The 17,566-nt window shown below is 49.0% G+C and overlaps 1 protein-coding gene across 1 annotated transcript; it reads left to right on the top strand.

Annotated features, from left to right (window-relative positions):
• Window positions 1-5,182: 5,182 nt before the first annotated feature.
• Window positions 5,183-12,512, top strand: LOC120849051 (heparan-sulfate 6-O-sulfotransferase 3-B). Its single transcript, XM_040221141.3, has 2 exons — window positions 5,183-6,148; window positions 9,395-12,512. Exons 1-2 carry the CDS (start codon window positions 5,655-5,657, stop codon window positions 10,059-10,061), a joined length of 1,161 nt encoding a protein of 386 aa, XP_040077075.1. The 5' UTR covers window positions 5,183-5,654; the 3' UTR covers window positions 10,062-12,512.
• Window positions 12,513-17,566: the final 5,054 nt, after the last annotated feature.

The raw sequence follows: 17,566 nt of genomic DNA, 5'->3' as shown, positions 1-17,566 counted from the left end.
CCAGATTCGACCAGTCCAACTTTGTGGACAGTGTGGCAAGACCAAGACCTTGATAAAAGCATGTCCAGGTTTGGAGAATTTTCTTTTTATGCAAAGGGTTACTTTAATTTTATGAACAGTTGCAATAAAAGTAAACTAATTCTAAACACTGAAGAATTTAATAACTTCATCTTTTTGTACTGTAATAGCTAACCAATCAGTGCTGCCCTTAATTCATCCCTTAGCCATCACCATCCAATCTGAAGCCAACTGGTCAGCCTGTCGCGCTTGCGCATAGCAGTCGTACCTGAGTGAAACCTTGAAACCTTCGTCTAACTTTTCACAAGTTCGAAAAAGTCAAACCTCGACCCGTTTATGACATCCCTATAGCTATGTCTGCGGATGCAGACAGAAAAGTCTGCAGATTCAAATCGGATACAGTCTGCAGATGCAGATGCTCAAACTATTATCTGCACAGGGCTCTAAAGATAACAATAGAATATTTAATGATTTACCTCAGTACAACACCTACCATGGGGAACAGGATGCACTTTTTATTTTATCCAGAAGGGAAGGAACTGAGAAAGGAAAATAGCTCATCAAGCTGTAAATGGGCAAGCCAAACTCGGAAACCTATTAGTGGTGTGTGCCCACTACAGGTTGCGCTTCTCTAGCTATCATCATCGTTTGCGACGTCACAGGTAGGACAGACTGGGACGGACCGCGCAAATCCTGGATCCCTCGGCTCGTCAGCTCGCCTCATGCGCTGTTTGGGCAACATGCGGCAAAGCCGTTTCACTCATTGTCTTTATTTGGTGAAATGATATTGAAAGTGGGATATTTTAGAAAAGCTTGAAACTGCGACACCATAGTCGTGCTAACAAACACCTTTGGTGCTGAGATGCCGAAGTGCTCGGGTGGTGGTGTGCTGTTCTCTACCCCCGTAAAAAAAGCTGGATGATGAGGGAGAGAATATCCAATGCTTTATCCCACATCTACCACAGAAAATAGGGTGTATTTTTTTATTATGATTCAGACAAAATAAAACTAAGAAAGGAAGGTCTCTTCAAATTGAAAATAGGAGAGCGAACATCGAGAACCTCTCGTCTGTGTAGTAAACACTTCAGTGAAATCGACTCCGTGTACCCTGTTGGTTCCAATGTGCTCCGTGATTGCTGGTCTCTTATTAGTTCTAAATTTATTCCTTTTTGAAATTTGTAAACTACTAGTAAACAAACATTTCCTCAAAATAACTGGCAGGAAGAAGCGGTGGCTGGCTTCTGAAGTCAACAAAATCTTTGCTTATTCACCCGGGCAACGCAAAACGTGCGAGACCCCCTCGCAATCTAATAGCGAGTTCGTTTCACACGCATGCGCACTGGCACCGTTCGAGTTCTCTCCCAGAATGCATCGCACTCACAAAGTGTTGCACAGAAAACTGGACCCAAACGAACTCGCCAAATGCACCGTCTAGGGTGCCTACATGTCTGTCTGTCTGAGGGTGAAGACATCCATTGTTGCCCTGAATGAGCCAGCGTGTGACGCTCTGGCGCATTCGGTGCGTGACTTGGGCGGTAAAATGGCGTCTATGCATTAGCCAAAGCTACGCGCTCGAGCTGAGTGACACCAGATTGCGCGCGCTTCAAAATGCATAAAAAAACGATTGGGCGGAAAAATGGCTCAGATGTCACCACTCAAGCAAAAGCGCGCGTGTGTATGAAGGCACTCTAGCACCGTCTATGTTGCACCGCCATCTATGTTGTAGAAAAGGTACCGACTTCAAACCGAAACTAGTGTCTTTCTGTTCGGAGTGATACGTGGGAATGCGAGAGTGCAGTCGCTACCAACGTTTATCTACAAACGTTGGTCGCTGCAAGCAGCTCGGCTGTCTACAAAGAGGAGGAGGAGGAAAAACTTTATTTGTCTTAGGGTGATTGTTGAGCGGGCAGGATAGGGAGCTTATCCCCGCCTGGTGGCTAGGAGTCCATGGACCCCAGCGGCCCACTCAGCCCGTTGGGTGACCCTGTCCTGAAGGACCGGGTCCGAGCTGAGCAGCGTGGCCTCCCACTGCCCCAGGGTAGCAATGCCAGGCCCGTCGGGCCAAAGGTCCTTCGGGCAATTCCAAATGATATGGGTTAGGTCTGCCCTCCCATGGCATGGCGCACAAGAGGGGGTGAAGAGGCCTGGGTGTATATGGGAGTAGAGGACCGGATTGGGATATGAGTTGGTCTGGAGCTGTCGCCACGTAGTGGCTTGAGCTCGAGGCAGGGAAGGGTGTGGGGGAGGGTAGATGCGCCGCCTTAGTCGATAATGGTTTGTGATCTCGTGGAAGGTGACCAATCGGTCCCGGGCCGTGCGAAACTCCATCCCAGGAGGTGCGGGGTCCCCAGCCCGGTCGGTGAGTCCTCGGGCGGAAGTGTGGGCGGCCTCGTTGCCAGGAAGGGAGGAGTGCGCAGGGGTCCAGATTAGGTGGACAGAATGGTGAGGAGGGTGTGTGGTGAGAAGGCGTAGGGTCTAGGGGGAAACTCGCCCCTTCATGAAATTACGGATAGCTGTTTTGGAATCGCTAACGATTGTGGTGGCGGAGGTGTTGGTCATCGCCAGAGCAATGGCGAACTCTTCTGCCTCTTCTGAAAGTGTAGTGTAAAGAGTTGCGGAGGTCAGAAGGGAGCCTGCATCGTTAACCGCCGAGAGGGCAAACGCCTCTCGGCGGGTGTATTCAGCGGCGTCGACGTAGGCCACGTCCTCTCGGCCGCCGAGTCGCTTATGGAGGGCCTCGGCGCGCTTAAGGCGCCTCTGTTCGTGATATTGAGGGTGCATGTTTCGTGGGATAGGAGAAACCTGGAGTGATTGGCGGAGGGGTAGGGAGCATTTGTGAGATGGGTTGGATGGGAAGTTAATCTGCAGCGACGTGAGGATGTGTCGGCCTGCCTGAGTAGTGGATAGCCGTTCGTATTGTGCGGTGAGATGGGCCTCGGCTAATTCCTCGGCCGTGTTATGGACTCCTAATTTAAGGAGTCTATCGGTGGAGGTAGAGGGCGAGAGGCTGAGGGCCGCCTTGTAGGTTTTTCTAATAAGGGCGTTAACTTTGTCGAGCTCTGCTCGCTGTAGGGGAAGGTAGGGAGTGGAGAAGACAAGTCGGCTAATCACAAAGGCTTGGACCAGCCGAAGCATCTCCTGCTCCTTGAGGCCATGATGTCGTGAGGAGATTCGATGAATGACGAGTCGGAGCGTTTGATCTACGCTTATTTGTAGTTTTTGTAATGCTTGTGTATTCTTGCCGTTGTTTTGAATTAAGAGGCCCAGAACGTTGGTAATGCTATGAAGGATGCTCCCAGCGAAGCGCCTCGGTTGAATTTCATGCCTGCAGATCAGGGATCTGTTGGCCTACAGGTTACCTCGGGGCAACCTACAGAGTTGTGCACGGGGGAGGCTCTATGTGGAAGTCGAAAGAAAAAGGTGTGAGGTAAGAGGCCGAAGCCAACCCAAAACGATCATTCGGCGCTTTACAAGCGCGTCATTTGTGGCACGATCAGCTGACGGTAAAACTGAGTGCAATATCAACTGCACTTCACACATTGACATTTTGTGTTATTTATATTTATTGCCCGGAACCCATGGGAGTCAACTTCGTTCAAACTTCGTCGAACCCTTGTTCAGAAGTTCGAAGTTCATAAAACTTTTAAACTCAGCAGATTCGAAAGCTCGAAAATTGTCTAATTTCTTAACGTAATAAGTATTGAAAATGTTTAATTTCATAGCGTGAAAAGTCTGAAGACAAAAACAATAGAATTTCTCAGCACCCAAAATTCAAGATTACGAAAATCGTTGAATTTTTTATGTAATAAGTTTGACATTTTGAAACTTTGCGAACCTTTTGACCCCTTGGCAAAAAGTTTGTGGCATCTCTAATCCTTGCTATGCGTGAGACTGGCATGTTCTTTAGAGTACCACTGAAAGAAAGGAGGAAGGAATCGGATTTGACCCTTTGTTAGAAAAGTTTGTTTGGTAATGGGCAAGATAGGAATGTGCAGAATATTGAGGACTCCCAGAAAATGTAGCTTGTTATCGACCACTTCTTGATTTGGTATGACTGGCTAGGAATGCATGCTAAAAAAAAAAAAATAGAGTAAAGGGGTCAGTGAGATGTACTTCAAACGACCTTACTAAAGCAAAGGGTCATGAAGTAGTTGGGACGTGGCGTTGATTGCATGTTAATATTACCCCGTTTTAACCTCAAAAAACAAAAAAGTTTTTTTTTGCATTGTATATACGCGGCGCGAAGTAATTTTGCGAGATTCAGTTGCCGGAAGAAAAAGCGGTGCTTTTGGCGTTTAGAATGCGTACTTCTTCATAAGATAACATATATCTAACCTAAAATTCACCTACATGCATCTTCGGTATCCACATAAAAATAGGGTGGCCATATTCCTCAAGGTAGAAACGGGACATCCCAGCAGAAAAGGGGGGAAGAGGGTGAGAGAGGGGGAAAGGAGAGTTTGGGGGGGGGGGGGGGGGGGGGGCGTACTAAAATTTAAGATTGGGAGAAAAAAATTAATAAAATTCTACATGATTCTGCGTCCGTGCTATATCCAATAAAAAAAAAAAAAAATTCCACACACGCGTTTTTGCGAGAGAAAATGTAATTGAGGGAAAGAACAGTTCTAAATTTTAATCTCTGGGTAAATATTTTAAAGTACCTACGGCTATTTTTTGTAAAATAAACTTGTAACGAATAGGCTCAGTTTCGGTTTGCTTCTCCTCGCTTGGTGCCGATTTCGAAACTATGTACTCCCGAGTCCTGCGAAAACGGGACAAAGACGGGACGGCAGAAGTGGACCTCAAAGACGGGACTGTCCCGGCCAAAACGGGACGTCTGGTCACCCTACATGAAGGGGGAAATTAGTAATGCTCCGCCAGGAGCCGGACTTTTTCTCTTTTTTTACTACGGTTCTTGAGGCGAAAACAGGTACACCGTACAGGTGGCGCAAGACATCGTCTAAATTAATTGGTTCAGCCGCATTCATTTGTCCAGTTGAATAATATTCAGTTTTGTTTTAAATATGTCGCTTGTTCCCCACCTGATGGTCACACGTCCTATTTTATCCCACCATAATACTATAATTAAAAGGCCTGAACTTCTTAATGTTTTTATTACTGTCAAGATTAACTACGCTGGATAGATGGCACGAGCCGCCACCTGATTCAAATGGTTTATCCGTTTACACTCGGAGCAGAGCCGACTCTGTTTACACTGTTACCATTCCATCCTCCTATGCGTTAATCATTGATAGGCAGTCAGGCCGTCAGGCAGTGTTGATATGAGAGGTATTCCAAGTTCTAAGGTAGACTGTACGCAGCGGTACCAGCGGTACTCTAAGGTTTCATGGAATGTGCTGTGCAATCAAGGTTATAACCGCAGTGGTTATAACTAGTGCTATGCACTGTAATGTTGTCCACTGCTGTGCGTCGCGCTGCCAACGCCTTCCGGAGGTACTGTGCCCAATCGTAGAGCAACAGTCTGCCTGATCCCGTGCAACAATGGCATCGCAAGCTGAGTGCAGGCGACGGTCTGACAGGCGCCTTGGAAGCCAGGCCAGCCAGGCCTCGGGACGGCGCTCGTGAACCGAGCGACCGTCGGATGCAGCAGTGAAGAGCCCGCGCGAGACACTGGCATGCACCTCGCCTCCAAGCTGCCCGCATCAACCCTGTGTCGGACTGCTCTGGCCGTTGTGGCGTTTGTGGCCGCCTTCGCCTTCATCCTGGTGAGCTACTTCGGCGGCGGCTCGTCGACGCGCCTCTCGTACCGCTGGGTGCGCCTGCAGCCTTCCGCTCGCCGGACAGCGCCCCAGGCCCGGCCCGCCAACGGCAGCACGGCACGCGTCTTCGACATGGACGGCTCGGACGTGATCGTGTTCCTGCAGATCCAGAACGCCGGCGCCAACTTCTTGGAGCGCCGGCTCATCGAAGACCTGGACCTAGCGCGGCCGTGCGTCTGCCGCAGGGGCAGGAAGCTGTGCCGCTGCCGCCGGCCCCACAGGGCGGGCTCGTGGCTCTTCAGCCGCTACACGCTGGGCTGGAAGTGCGGAGTGCACCCGGACTGGACCGAGCTCGTCGGCTGCGTCGACCGGGTGCTCGACGAGGACGAAGGGAGCCCCGTTAAGCGGAGGTGAGACTGGGAGCCGATTTAAAGGCCACACTTGGCGCTTTCCACTTTTCCTCACTTCCCTCTCTACCTTTTAGCTTGCGGAGAGCCCCTCCCCCCCCCCCCCTTTTCCTTCTCCCCCCCCCCCCCCCCCACACACACACACACGGGCTACTTTTTTTTTTATTGCAGAAAAAGCATACATCTCATTTTTTTTTAGCAAGAAATGTGTTGTTTTTGGTAAAATGGCAGTTATCTTTGGTCCGTGACATCTCAACCGCCGCTGGGTGGAACCCTCCACACAAGCGTTAAGTGGAAGAACACGCTCCAGCACGGAGCAGCCAGTGGGCGGGCGGGCGGTAATGAGTGTCTCTTTTCTGTGTCTCCTTCAACGATGCTGCGTGAACTCCGTTTCAAACTTAAAATGGACCGTAGCAACTGCTACGAGCTATACCAGCCTATCCAGCATAGTGAACACATCCCGTGACTATGCGCCCCACGCTCTCCTGCGCCTTCTTGAGGGTCACGTGATACTCACGCAGCACTGAACTGGCTTCGGTGGCTTGTGGCGTCCTCTGCAGCCCATTGTGGAGCTTATCATACTTTTATATGGCGAGCAAGTCGATTCAAATCGTCCCTTCGCACGCGTCAGATGCGAGGTACAAAAGAGCAAGGTGCCTCTCTACGCAGAAGACGAGGCATGGAAAGGTGAGGAATCGCGTGTGCAACAAAGTTCTACCACAGACGCCATTCACTTCGGTGGTTTGCGAACAATATCTTTGTCGAGGGTTCTTCGTTCGTCATATAGCGAGTTCATTTCACTTCACTTGTGCCCACGTGCGTTCACTCGCGGCGTGGAGAGAGTTCTTTTTGGCCGGCACTCCATGAGTTGCTGCAGTTTCTGAGTATGTTTTGGCACCGGCACTTTACGCGTGCTTCCGTTTAGCACACCGAGAGAATCAAGCGTGCACCAGAATGCAATTTTGTCTTGCATCAGTCAAGGAAGGAGCAAGAGCGGATGACGGGGGTTTGTCTGTTACTGCTACGAGTCACTATTCGCACGAAGCGGAACAGGAGAAAAAGTGGAATTTCTGTTAGAAATTGTGTCCTGCGAGAGACGGGATCGAACTCGAGCTTGAATTGTGACTTTCTACTATTTCATGATGGAAGCAATCGACAGCCCACACTCTTGCAAATTTTGTTGCTGTGCAGCCGCTGGTCCACTTATCACTAAAAGTAGGCTCAGGGCAAATGCACCAGCGGCTGCGAGATCTCTCTCGTGGGTGTACGAGTGAAAAGCTATCTCCAAAACATGACCAGTTGTGGAGTCACGAGAAGACAACATTCGTGGATAAAGCTCGCGCAGCCGAGGAAACTAAACATTGTGATTTTAAGCAACGCTTGGGTAAAGTCATCATGTTTAACATTTACCTGCACCAGTTATTTTGCAGCCTTGTTTTTTGTTCGAGAAAGCTCTTAATCTCACCAATCTCATTATACGTAAAAGCTGACCCTGCTATATGCGACCAAGGAATGAAATTGAAGGTACCGCGATATGCTCTCGCTGAAGATTCCAGTGGACTAGTTTGAAACCTTACTCTTTCAGTTTCACGCTTAAAACTGATTAAGCTTCTGCACGATTTGTATCATCAGTGTTTTCTCTTGTGTAAACAGTTATAAGAATTTAAAAATTGCTTGCCTTTTGTTTTTTCTAATTGTTATTTTGTTGTCAGCTTGTGGCAGAAACACACATTGTAAATATCTCCATGACAATCGAGTTGTTTAGTTAAGTCATTGCAAATATAAACATTGCAGTGCTTGTCACTTCCATTTATTCTTATGTAATGCGCCAAACCATTGTTTTTTTTCTTTCAAAGTACCGTAATATCCCGAGTCATCGCCCATCCCCGAGCCATCGCCCACCCCATTTTTTGGGCCAATATTGATTTCCGAAAAAACACCGAGTCATCGCCCACCCCTTCAAATACCCCAGCGCGGACTCTGCGATCCGCGAACACTCATCCTACCCGAATGACGCGGTCGCGGACCTTACAGTTGGAGGACGTCCGTGACAAAGTAAAACGAAGGAGGGAAAGACACTTCTTTTTGTTTACGCATTTCCTCCGTGAGCGACCCCAAAGTGGTCGTGTATCCGTGCGAAAAGAAAACGGTGGAGATAACAAAATAAGAGTTTGTTAACGTAACCGCGGAGTGTTAGGTCAAAGTCTGTCTCCGCCGAAGGTCACCGCGAACCCGCTCCTTCTTCCTGCCCGTCGCGACCGCGGTTGTGCAATATTTTAGGCAAAGCCAAAGCGTAAACAAAGCTTTGCTGGAACGTCCTACACAGACGTTTGCAGAGCGTCCCAACCGTGCATTGATAGCCCGCCGTGGACGGACGCACTATGTACGCACCAAACAAGTTGCGCAAGAACTTGCAATTGACAAGGCGCCCGACTTGGCCCGACGCCAAAGTATTTGCCAACGCGACCGCCGGCTTTCCCGCTTTCCCAGCATTGCTCTTGGTCGCTTCTTTGGTCCGCTCGCTCGCTTGCTCGCTCGCTCGTTGCGCCTGGTCGGTTTTTCTATTTGCTTGTAGACTTTTCTTTGTTTTTTACTAACTAGGAGAACATAATGGTGACATTCTTTCACGGAACAAACGTTCGCGCTATATGCAGATCGGCGGTGTTTCTAGCGCGTATGCAAGCAACGGACTTCGCTATAGTAAAATATTCTTTCGTGAGCATTTTTTCTATAAAACAATGAAACTAAATCGAGTTTTGAGTTTGATGTACCTCTTGTGCATCAGCGCTAGATACGCAGAGAAAAATAGGCGGTTTTTTCCGCTTTTTTTCAAGTGTTTGTGCTCACCCACCGAGACATGGCCCACCCCACTTTTTTAACGAATTTCAGGCGGTAGGGGGGTGGGCGATGACTCGGGATATTACGGGTAAGTTAGAAAGAAGTTAAGCACAGACCTCACAGGTGATGTTTTGCTGCTGCTTTGTGTGTACTATTAAGGCATTGCCAGCGATATAGGCACATTGGGACCACCCACTTTGACGACCGATGTCCACTTTATGCCGCGCCGTTTTGAAGCGACTGAAATGCAAGGGACCTTTCTCTCTAAATTATTGTTATAACTCTATGTGTACAGCGACTACAGAGATCCGTCCCTTGATTGGCATCGAGCCTTTGCAGAACGAGCTCGTCATGTTTTGTCATGCTGCGACACACCTGTCGAATATGACCCGAACGTTGCCGCCTTTCCAGGTACTTCTACATCACGGTGCTGCGGGACCCCGTGACTCGGTTCCGCAGCGAGTGGCGCCGCTTCCACCAGAACCGGGGCTGGCACGGGGCACGGCCGCACCCCTGTTCCGACGACTCGCCAGCGGACGCCCCCACATGCTTCGAGGCCCGCCGGCCGGACAACGTTTCCTGGGCCGAGTTCCTGGCATGCCCGGCGAACCCGGCCCTTAACCGGCAGACGCACATGCTCGCTGACCACGGCCTCGTTGACGGCTGCACCCGCAACGGCTCCGTGGACGAGCCGCTGGCCAGCGGCGACCGCGACACGGTCTTGCTGGCCAGCGCCAAGCGCAACCTGCGCCGCATGGCCTTCTTTGGCCTGGCCGAGTTTCCCCGGCTCTCGCAGAGCCTCTTCGAGGCCACCTTTGGCGTCCGGTTTCGGCGGACGACAGTGCGGCAGCGGGGGTTCCTACGGAGCCGCTGGAAGGGGCGGCCGCGGGGTCCCCGTGGGGATGCAGAGGCCGTCGCGTCTGCCAACGGCCTGGACGTGCGATTGTATGGCTACGCCAAGGAACTGCTCTTCTCACGGTTCCGTGCCCTCAAGGAGTCTAACCCCGACGCGGAGGAGGACAAAGCGGCGGGCGAAGGGAACTGGGCCGAGGAAGAAGACTTCTTCGACAACCTTTAGGTGCGGCCGAGTGCCTCACTACGGCGTTCGTAAAGCGTCTCCGACCGGTTTGCATACTGCGTCCTCGAATGTGGTCCCTCGACTTCGGCCCGGCAGCGTCGTACGAGCGTTGCATTGACCCCCACCAGGATCCTGGCAGTAGTACGGCAGCGAAAGGGGATGTGGCAGGCGCCGTTTTAGCCGTAGGATGCTCTCTAACTTGACAGTGCACGGATGCTTTGGCAGCCAGAAGTTGGGACGCCATGACAATGGCGACTCGCATTCGCTCATACTTTTTGCCACGACTTCTGTGACCAACTGCCAGGATCACAACGACGTCGCGCGCCAGCCTTTGTGACACCATTTGCTGCCACTTTGGGACCACTTTCGGCGTGTGGTGGGTGATGTAGGACGCCAAACGCACCTGTCCAAGACGTGATTCTTGCATCGTAGCCTGCCGTGGAAAGGAGGGGACGCTCTCCGTGGCCCCTCTTGCCTCCCGTTCACTCCTGGGCCCGCCCGGTCGTTGGTTTGTTGTCATATTTGCCCTGTCCCATGTCTTCTAACAGTGCCTTTTCTAAAGAGGGGAATTGCTAAGTTATATCTTTGCAAGTTTGAATAGTTGGCTTGGTTTTTTTTTTTTTTAATCCACCTCCCGGTGTATTTTTTGCAGTATACAAGCTTTTGCGAGGCTGCTGCAAACCGAGAAGGTGTCGTCTCAAACCCGCATCGTCCCCATGCCACATCCGGTGTCAACACTCCCTATTGGGCGAGTGGTCAAAGTGTGTCATACGGTGAAGAGGAGGAACGAGGTTTAGAGACCTTAATCTTAGTTGAGCTGGGCCTCCATTGGTGCACTCGAGAAATGGGCAAATTTTTTTGCGCGTCTCTTACGCTATTTGCAAGATTGATCGTCGAATTTGTTGTGGCACGCTGATCCCCATTTATGTGTGTGCGATCGGACTTCCCAGTGTGATGGTAAGGATCGCTGTGTTTTGCTCGTACAAAGTGCGCACCTACCCACGCCTTCAAACTCTCAGCAAGACTCCTGATAGGCAGCTGGCAAACACAGGCATGTGTTTTTATGTATGGCATTTGTAGACGTGTATTTAGGGCTCCCAATTTGTGTGGGTGCATCAAAGATGGTTGTTTTGTAAATATGCCAGCATAGCATTTCTGGCCGCTTATACTAGTATATTTTTACCCTCTTATGTAGAGGTGTGCGAATATTTGGAACTTGGAATAATTCGTAAGGCTGCTGGATTTGCAGGGCTGCTGGATTATATTTTCAAGGCTGTTGATTATATTTTCAAATGTTGAATATTTGAAAATTATAATTAATGTCTTCAGAACTCCACTTATTTCTCACATCGAGCTTCACCAGTGCTCTCACGTCGGGCTTTGCACTGGCGCTTGTCCATCAAGCTTCTTTGCCTTGTACCGGTGTGCTCGGAGAAGCGACTCACATGGAAGCGCATCTTGATTAGCTCAATGATCTTGGAAAATTTTTTTTACTATTGTAGATTGATATGAATGTATCAATCTATAGTTGGTTTTACTTCATGTGCGAGCAAAGCTGAAGCTACAAGCATGAGCATGTTGCCCTATACAGTGCTTTCACTGCACGAGCGCAAGCTTGGCTGGGATGTCGAAAGCTCGGAGCTCACACTTGTTGCTTCCACCACGCTTGCGCTTAAAGGCTGACGTACACTCTGCACTTTCTTGTTTGGCCCGCTTCCTTCTGATATCCTCTCCACACTTTACCTTGCCCAACTTGGCTCCCCCTCGTAGCTTAGGAGAGGGGAGTGCTAAGAGGGTTATCTCCCCTGCAGAAAACCGAGGTTGTATGTCAGCCTTTAAAGAGAAACGGAATAAAACAGTGAGACAAGCCAACCACACCGTTGTTTAACTATGGTTGTACATAGCATGCGCTTAGAAGCCTCAAGGCCCCAAGGTACTATTGGCAAAACAAATTTCAGCCACGGTGTATTACACTATCCAGGCTCGATTTATTGCAAAATATATTTAAAAAAATCTCATTTGATTGGCACTAAATTAAACAAAACAAAAAATTCATATTTGATTTAAAGTAAAAAGAAAAAACTGATATTTGCACACCTCTACTCTTACATTGTTACCTGCATTCAATCTAGCCCTATGTGTTAATGGGTGGCTATTTATGCTTTTTAGTTCTCTCTGCTTGTTTTTTTACACATTATGTCTGTATACACAAGTTAATTTATTATTCTTTACCCTGTTTGACGGAGCGTTGTTGGTCCAGCACCGTGTGTTCCAGCCTTGGCTATGCTGCAAGTCACGTCCGACATCACAGTGCTCAGGCTGAGGGCGCGGGTTGTCAATGGATAAACCCACGTAACTACTCGTCATTAGGCTACAAACTTTCTGGGCCTAACTATAACTGGAAAATCACTCTTGATGTTGATTTACCTGTAATAAATTGGTGAAATTTTCCAACTCCCTCTACCTGGATAATGGGTAAGCAGTGCTGCTCCCAATTCCACGACGACGCCTGCGCAGATTTTGTGATTTTGGATTGTTGCCACGGCAGAATGGGACGTACATCTCTCCATTTTTTGAAAAAGTTACTTTACCTTCTCTACTTGTGGTCCAGTTAGAGCCACCTCAGCCATCTCTTGGTGGTTGAAATCATTGTTGCTGGTGGTCTGAAGCTTTCTTTGAAACCGCCGGACACGCTTTTCCGATTCCGGAACCCTTAAAACAGTTTGCAACAGAGAAAAATGCTATTGCCATTTTTCATGTCGCAAATCGCAGATCAAATCACATTTTTTAGTTGTTTGCCAATTCTGCCTGTCCATAGCACAATCCTTGTGCCTTCTCTTTGTTGCATGAGTAGTCAAAGCCTGGCGGAAGACAACTAGTACATATAGGCACAGCTTCTACTGGCTTCTTCACTTTTTAGTGCATCAAGAGAAAAAGGAAGTTTTACGGATCGCACGTGCACTGCACGAAGTACTTACATTTGGTAGTCGGAGGAAGCAGCAATGTTTTGGTCATTAGGAACGTGTATGTCTTGATAGAATGATGCAACTCTAATTTTTAAATACTTCTACATTATATCGTAATTCAACCTATGAAGGGAGAAAACCTTCCGCGGGGAGCCCGACTTTTTTTTACTGCAGTTCTTGAGGTGAATACAAGCACAGTGAATTTTTAACCCTTCACCGGCTGTACGGCGTGCAAGTTTGTCTGCTCTTTCTGCACCTCATACTTTCGTTTACGCCCCAGATGCGCGCACATGCTTTTGTTTCCCCCTGACCTCGACCAATGACGGTGCCTGTTTGCCTGCCTCCTCGTAGCACGTTCTCTATGTTGCCTTTTGGTTGGCGTGCCCCTTCCTGCGTTCTAATGTGCCAAAGACCCACTTAGAACACTTGCTCTCCTTATAGCCCACAAGGTAATCAGGATAGAGTGCCGATACCTTACCTAGTGGCTCTATACTGAATCAGTCTGGATTTGGGTTACAGATTTGGTCCAGTCGGCCAGACTCTCGCATCAGTGCTATTGGCGACAAGTAGAGAGCCTCTAGCAACGAGATGTCTTGGTGGCACCACCTCACAGGCACTCTCCTGCGATATAGCGAGTGCGATTCGAGCAGACGACGCGCCAAGTAATCGCACAAAGTAGTTATGTTGGTTCTCTTCCATGTCGATTGATAACTCTAACTTATTTTTTAAAGCATATGTGAAGTGTTTAGGAGTTTTTTTCCTGCTGAATTATCGTATCTTCGAGCCTCTTTTAAAATATACAATCTTTAAAATACTCAAAAATATGTCTGAAGCTTGACGTGTCAGCACGGCGTACGTCACCGCGTCCGATTCTTTTTTGGTTAGATCTGTGGAGACTGTAGTCAAAAATTTTGTTTTGCCATCACCAGGGTGGGACGTGCTGTCGTATTAGCTGTGCAAGTGCACCCTGTTGTGTTGCATGGCACAGCACATGTTTTGGCTGCTGTGGAGCTTGCGGCCACCGACGCCTCCGTCACGATTTCACTGGCGCTGGCGACTATTTGTACAATATCGTGCAAAACCAGTCTCAGTGATTGTTTTTTTTTTTTTTTTCTTTTCTTATTAAAGGGGCCCTGCAATCATATTTAAGCGTCTACCTTTTTTGCGGTTTTCACGTCTCTGGGAGTCCGGGCAAGCCAGCGGGCCCGGAGAGAGTAACTAAATATCAGTGCGTCATATTTTAACCGGACGACGCGGAAACCACCTCCACCGACGAGGGCGACCCGCGGTACCGAAAGCGCGCAAAATGTGACGTCTTTGGTCCTGGGCTTACTACTGGTCAGAGCCGCTAAAAGCTTTTTCATAGTCTAAATACAAAACATAACTGGCGCGACTCGTTTCAATTATTTATAAAAAGTTTTTGTTCAGTATTTTAGATCAGAAAAGAAACAAATGCAGTTTATAAAGTACGGAAACAAGAAAAGACCCGTCGACATACCCGCCACCAAGCGGCGGAAAAAACGGCGCATACTAGAAATAACTAGTGGGATGAGGCTACGACGAACGGCCAGCGTAGAAAAGCCCCGGATGTACGCGGCGGCGCTGCCGTCGTACATCGGCTCAACGATCCGACCGTTCCGAAGGCCTTCGGCGCGGGCCCTGCTGGCGATTTGGCCATTTGGCGGCATAGCAGTGCGAAGTGGCTCCCGTTCTAAACTGATCTTTACCCCGTGTTTGCTGTCGTTTGTGGCGAATGAAGTGTTATGCCGAAATAGTCTTTAATCGCCCAGCAAATGCAATGCCGAGCCGCCCAGGCCGCCCAGGCCGCCTGCTTCATAGAGCCTATCCAACATATGCTTTAGTGGCGCCCTCTCGAGCCGTTGACCCGGAGTGCGGCAACCGTGAACGCTCGATGAGCTCACTACCCCTCCTCTAGTTCATGGCCACTCAAGCCAGGACCTACTACGTCATGAAGGAGGTTTTTTTTTGCTTGTTTTTGTAATTCTAATTCGCCTATAACTTTTAAAATAATGCGAAATTTGAGAAAAGAAAAGTTTTATTAAGTTACTACGTTCAATGCGCTCAGGTTCGGTGCAAAATAAAACCAGTCAAAAAGTCATTGCAGGGCCCCTTTAAGTGGCCTCTCTCTTTTTTTAAATGAATGTGTGGCAAGGAAGTTTCCGACATCGTGACTTCTGCTCGAAAGAAAAAGCTGAAATTCCCATAACTTTCTCTATCCAATCTTTTTTTGAAAATGAATTATAAATTAAAGGTTCTTGCTAAGGAGTGCGTCACATATTCTGAAGAAATATCTTTTGTGTTTGCAAATTCAAACAGAGAAGCGGTCGGGGAACCATAACAGGTGTATAACTCCTTTTTAGAATGACAAAGTACCGCCGATAGATATCTTACAGGCGTCGATCGCGGAGTTGGTTTCGTATGTTGCGTCGAACGAGCACATGAGCAGGCATAAGCAACTCTGGGAGTTCGCGACTCTGGGAGTTCACCATCTCTTCCAGCCAGCTGTTTTGGGGAACATATGTGTGTTAGTTTGCAAAATGCAAAAACAAATAAACTAATAAAAACCAGCCCTCGCATGTATCACAGTGCAGGGGCGGATCTAGAACTCCGTTTTGGAAGGGGGGCAGGCAGGAAAATTTGTAAGGATACTATTCTTTCAAGCTTTTTTGTGCGCCGGGGGTCCACCCATGTCAAATTGCCCTCCGAGAAGGGGAAAAAAGATAGGGGTTGACCTTGTTTGGGGGGGTTGGCCGCCTCCGTTGGCCCCCCCCCTTGGATCCGCCCCTGTCACAGTGGAACCAACGGTGTACACAAAGACTCTTTAATTGAAGTATTTACTACCCATGCAGTTCGTGACGAGTAGTGGCAGCAAGAAGTCTTTGGTCTTGAAGCGAACGAACACTTGCGCTGAACCGAGAAGTTGCAGGCCTTCTCCAGTCCAGGCGCACAGCTGAGGAGGGTTATGGGGCCAGTAGCCGGTAATTCGGCGGGCGCACAGCTGAAGAGGGTTATGGGGCCAGCTGCCGGTAATTCGGCGGGCTCGTATGCAAGTATGGCACGCGAAGAGCCCTCTCCAGGCGCTTGAGACCGCCCTGCCAGAAGTAAGCAGCCGATGGCAGCACCGCGAAGACCATTGCTGCTAGGCCTAACACACCATATCATATAATCACCATCACTTTCATCTGTACATTACATCACATAATCACCATCACTAGACACGGCACCGCGGGCCTCCTTGGTACGGGCTTTTTTTGCCTTTCTGCGGTGCCGCGGCTCTCCTAAGCAAATAAAACATTATTATTATTATTATTATTATTATTATTATGGGGCCACACCTTGCGGTACGTCTTCTCGCTGATCGGGGTACACGAGGCACCGAAATCCACTTCAAATTCTAGTGGTTTGCCTTCAGTCTTCAATGTCACGAGAAATTTCGGACACGGACCGTGCGGTGTCGCCCTGTTGAGCTCATGGTAAAAATCTCCATGTTCCTCTCGCTGCCGGTTGACTGCTGTGGGCGTGAAGTCCACGTTGTGGTGACTGCTTTTGTGGCTTGCACTTTTACCTTGCTTTCTCTTCGTGATGCAGACTTTCTCGATGTGTCCACGCTTGTGACAGTAACGGCAGTCCTCGTTGCGAAATCTGCAAGTCGAAGGACTGTGCTGGCCTTCACATTGAAAGCAAGGTCGAGTGGACGATCACTCGGAGGTCTCAGCTTTTCCCTTCGATGTCTTGTGAACTAGGGGAGGTCAGTCTTATGCTTGATACTCTGTTACTGTTTTGAAGCGCTTTCGACTCTGGTTGCGAGCTCGAAAGCCTTCTCGAAAGTGAGCTCCCTTTCCGCAAACAGGCTCTGCTGCAGGAACTCGTCCTTTACACCACAAACAAACCTGTCACGTAGCATGACGTCTAGTGGCAGTTTGGTGGTATGTACGGGCGTCGTCATGGCTGCTTGACCCAACGAACCCGTTGTCGGTACGGCAGTCATGGTCACTGTTGTCACTATTCCAAAATTGCAGTCGGCTGCAAGTTTCTTTAGTGCCGCGACGTAGCTGCTAATCGACTCGCCTTGCTGTTGATCTCGACGCTGGAATTGGTAGCGACGGTAGAGTACACACGGTCGAGGATCAAAGTGTGTTCTCGGGGTTGAGAGCAGTTCTTCAAAACTGACATCTCCTGGTGTTCTTGGTGCAACTAGAGCACGAATGCCTCCACGCCACACAAGGTTAGTAAAAGTGCACGTTTCTTCACCGGATTGGTGACTGAGTTGGCCACAAAGTAGAAGCTCAGCCGCTCGCTCCAGGAAGACCAGGGGGGCTATGTTGCGCTTTTTGCACTCCCAGGAAACTAGGGAGAGGGAAGTGACGTCAATGACACAGCGAACGCAGATTGGGTGTTGATTTCGTTTTCTTCTGTCAACATCCAATCTGCATTTGCTGTGTCGTTGACGTCACTTCCCTCTTCCAAGTCTCCTGGGAGTGCAAAAAGCGCAACATAGCCCTCCTGCACTTGCCCGTG

Source organism: Ixodes scapularis, unplaced genomic scaffold (genome assembly GCF_016920785.2).
Source record: "Ixodes scapularis isolate PalLabHiFi unplaced genomic scaffold, ASM1692078v2 ptg000299l_1__unscaffolded, whole genome shotgun sequence".
In the NCBI taxonomy this organism is placed as follows: domain Eukaryota; kingdom Metazoa; phylum Arthropoda; class Arachnida; order Ixodida; family Ixodidae; genus Ixodes; species Ixodes scapularis.
This window is presented reverse-complemented; position numbering and strand designations above follow the sequence as displayed.